General features: G+C 42.2%; 1 protein-coding gene across 4 annotated transcripts in view; it reads left to right on the forward strand.

Annotated features, from left to right (window-relative positions):
• The first annotated feature begins 876 nt into the window (after positions 1–876).
• trim24 (tripartite motif containing 24) overlaps positions 877–2,281 on the forward strand; it is a 9,694-nt gene continuing 8,289 nt past the window's right edge. For 3 of the 4 annotated variants that reach the window (XM_031865584.1, XM_031865586.1, XM_031865587.1), the window contains exons 1-3: positions 878–1,614; positions 1,874–1,992; positions 2,082–2,229. In XM_031865584.1, the coding sequence (XP_031721444.1) occupies positions 1,344–1,614; positions 1,874–1,992; positions 2,082–2,229 (538 nt within the window). In that variant the 5' untranslated portion in view covers positions 878–1,343. Of the gene's footprint in view, positions 1,615–1,873; positions 1,993–2,081; positions 2,230–2,281 lie in introns of all 4 variants that reach the window. The other variant, XM_031865585.1, reaches the window with a different exon arrangement.

Here is a 2,281-nt window from a genome sequence, read left to right on the forward strand (position 1 = left end):
TACAGTCAAAATGTCTTATTTTCTCTATGGGTGGAGTCAACGATGCCTTGATTACATATACATCAGTCATTGTATGGAATTATTGAGAAAAATATTTTTGTAGCAGCTCAAATATTGTGATATTAGCCTTTTTTTGTCCTGAACATATATGCATTAGTCATTGTGGGGAATTATTGAGAAAAACATTTCATAGCACCTTAAAAACTTCAGAAATTTGCCATTTGAAGATATAAATTCAGTTCAGAGTTTTTGCTTCGTAAAACATCTTAATTGACTGTCAGTCAGGTATTATTAATTTCCAGCAACCCTCAAATCAAAGAATAAAGACACTTTACGCACAATTTAGGTGTATTTTCCCTTTAACACACGAGATGATGGTATCATTTTTTATACTTATTGGAATATAATTCATTTCATCTCATTTCATTATGCAATATGTATACTTTGTTGGCATCTTATTTTGAAAACCGGATGTTCGTCTGAAGTTTTCACGTTAATCTTTCGCTAACTTTGCAAAATCCTTCGCTCGCTCCCGTCCTGTGCCGTTTGGTTGCGTTTACCGTAAGTTTCAGCGTATAGGTGCACTACAATTGAAGTGTCTGCTGAGTTGACCACGGAGATCTGAGTGTCTGCTGACTTGACCGCAGTCCTTAACTGGCAAATGACTGAGAGAGTGATACAAACATAATATCTAACAGATAAACCATAAGGCATTCACACGTACAACGAGGTTTAAGAGTTACTATTTAAACTATATAACGTTAAATGGGGCTCAATATTTTTACACCACTGGTTGAAAATGTCAAACTTCAAGTTGCCTGACCATAGAATGTAGTTTGGGCCCAACCGGGCACTGTAGCTTTAAAGAACCGTAGGGCCTTCTGGGTAATATCTGGTTTGTGTTTTTGCCTTCTGTAAAGAGTGCACAGATGGCCGCCTTTCCCATGGACATATGAGCTTGAAAATACTATGTATGTAGTGTAAATTTAAGTCATACGTGACTATGCGCTCTTATCTCTCTTGTGGTATGAGTAAGAAGTGCCTCAAACCGGGGACTTAATTGTTTATGGCTCCTGATATAATGTGCAGTTGAATTAGGCTACGATGCTAATTTAGCTTTCAAAACGGAAATAATTAATAGTTGCACTTCAACTAAAACTGTTATCGCACAGTTTAATAAACCATTTTGTAGGATGAATTGTCCACGTCTTTAATGTTGTAATGCACAATATCAAGAATGTGTATTCGCTCTCTGGCTTGTTAAACCAGGAATAGGCTATCCTTTGTTTTCAATCGTAACGCTATATTGATTGGTTGAAAGGGAAGCGGGGCAGTGAAACAAAATGGATGAAAGTGCCGAAAATGTTGACAACGACGACATTGTCATTATTGTGGAAAACGAGGCGGAAAGTTTGCCGGCCGAGGAAGAGCGGCTGAAGCCGCAAGGCGCCTTCGGGCTCATGGACACCTGTCCCATCTGCAAGTTGAGCTTCCACAACAGAGAGCCCAAACTGCTGCCGTGTCTTCACTCCTTCTGCAAGAGGTGTCTCCCGGCCCCCTTCAGGAGCGCAGACCCGAGGCGCGACTCACAAGGTCAAGTCGACACCAAATCACGTGAGAATAGCTTATGTTCATGTCACTCAGAACAAGCAGATAAACAAGTGCTAATTTGAACTCAAACAAAGTAAAACTCAAGTCTCAATCTCAAACGGCCACATCTATTGTCTATCTCTCTGTATATATTATATTAAACTCCTTGGTGAATTCCTAGGCTCACGTCACCCACATATGTGTGTTTGTTTCAAACAATAAAGGCTTGTCGGTGGTTGTGAGCTGACACCTTTAACAGTGGATCTTGTCTCTCCTGCTCCAGTGGGTGCCGTTCGATGTCCGGTATGCAGACAGGAATGCTGGGAGATGGACATGTTGGATAATTTCTTCGTCAAGGACTCTGCTGAGGTGCCGAGCAGCACCGTGGAGAAGTCCAGCCAGGTACAGGCCCTAACTGTCCTATCCCGAGCCGCTCGTCTCCAAACAGTTTTTATGACCCCCCCTTTGTTCTTTACTTTTGTCGTCGATAGTTGTGTATCAGCTGCGACGACAACACAGAGGCGACCGGTTACTGTGTGGAGTGCGTGGAGTTTCTGTGTGTGACGTGTATTGAGGCGCACCAAAGGGTCAAGTTCACCAGGGATCACACCATACGCCAGAAGGAGGAGATGTCTCCAGGTAGTGTGTGTGTGTGTGTGTGTGTGTGTGTGTGTGTGTGTGTGTGTGTGTG

Source organism: Anarrhichthys ocellatus, unplaced genomic scaffold, assembly GCF_004355925.1.
Source record: "Anarrhichthys ocellatus isolate YVR2014 unplaced genomic scaffold, GSC_Weel_1.0 scaffold33, whole genome shotgun sequence".
NCBI classification, from domain to species: Eukaryota; Metazoa; Chordata; class Actinopteri; order Perciformes; family Anarhichadidae; genus Anarrhichthys; species Anarrhichthys ocellatus.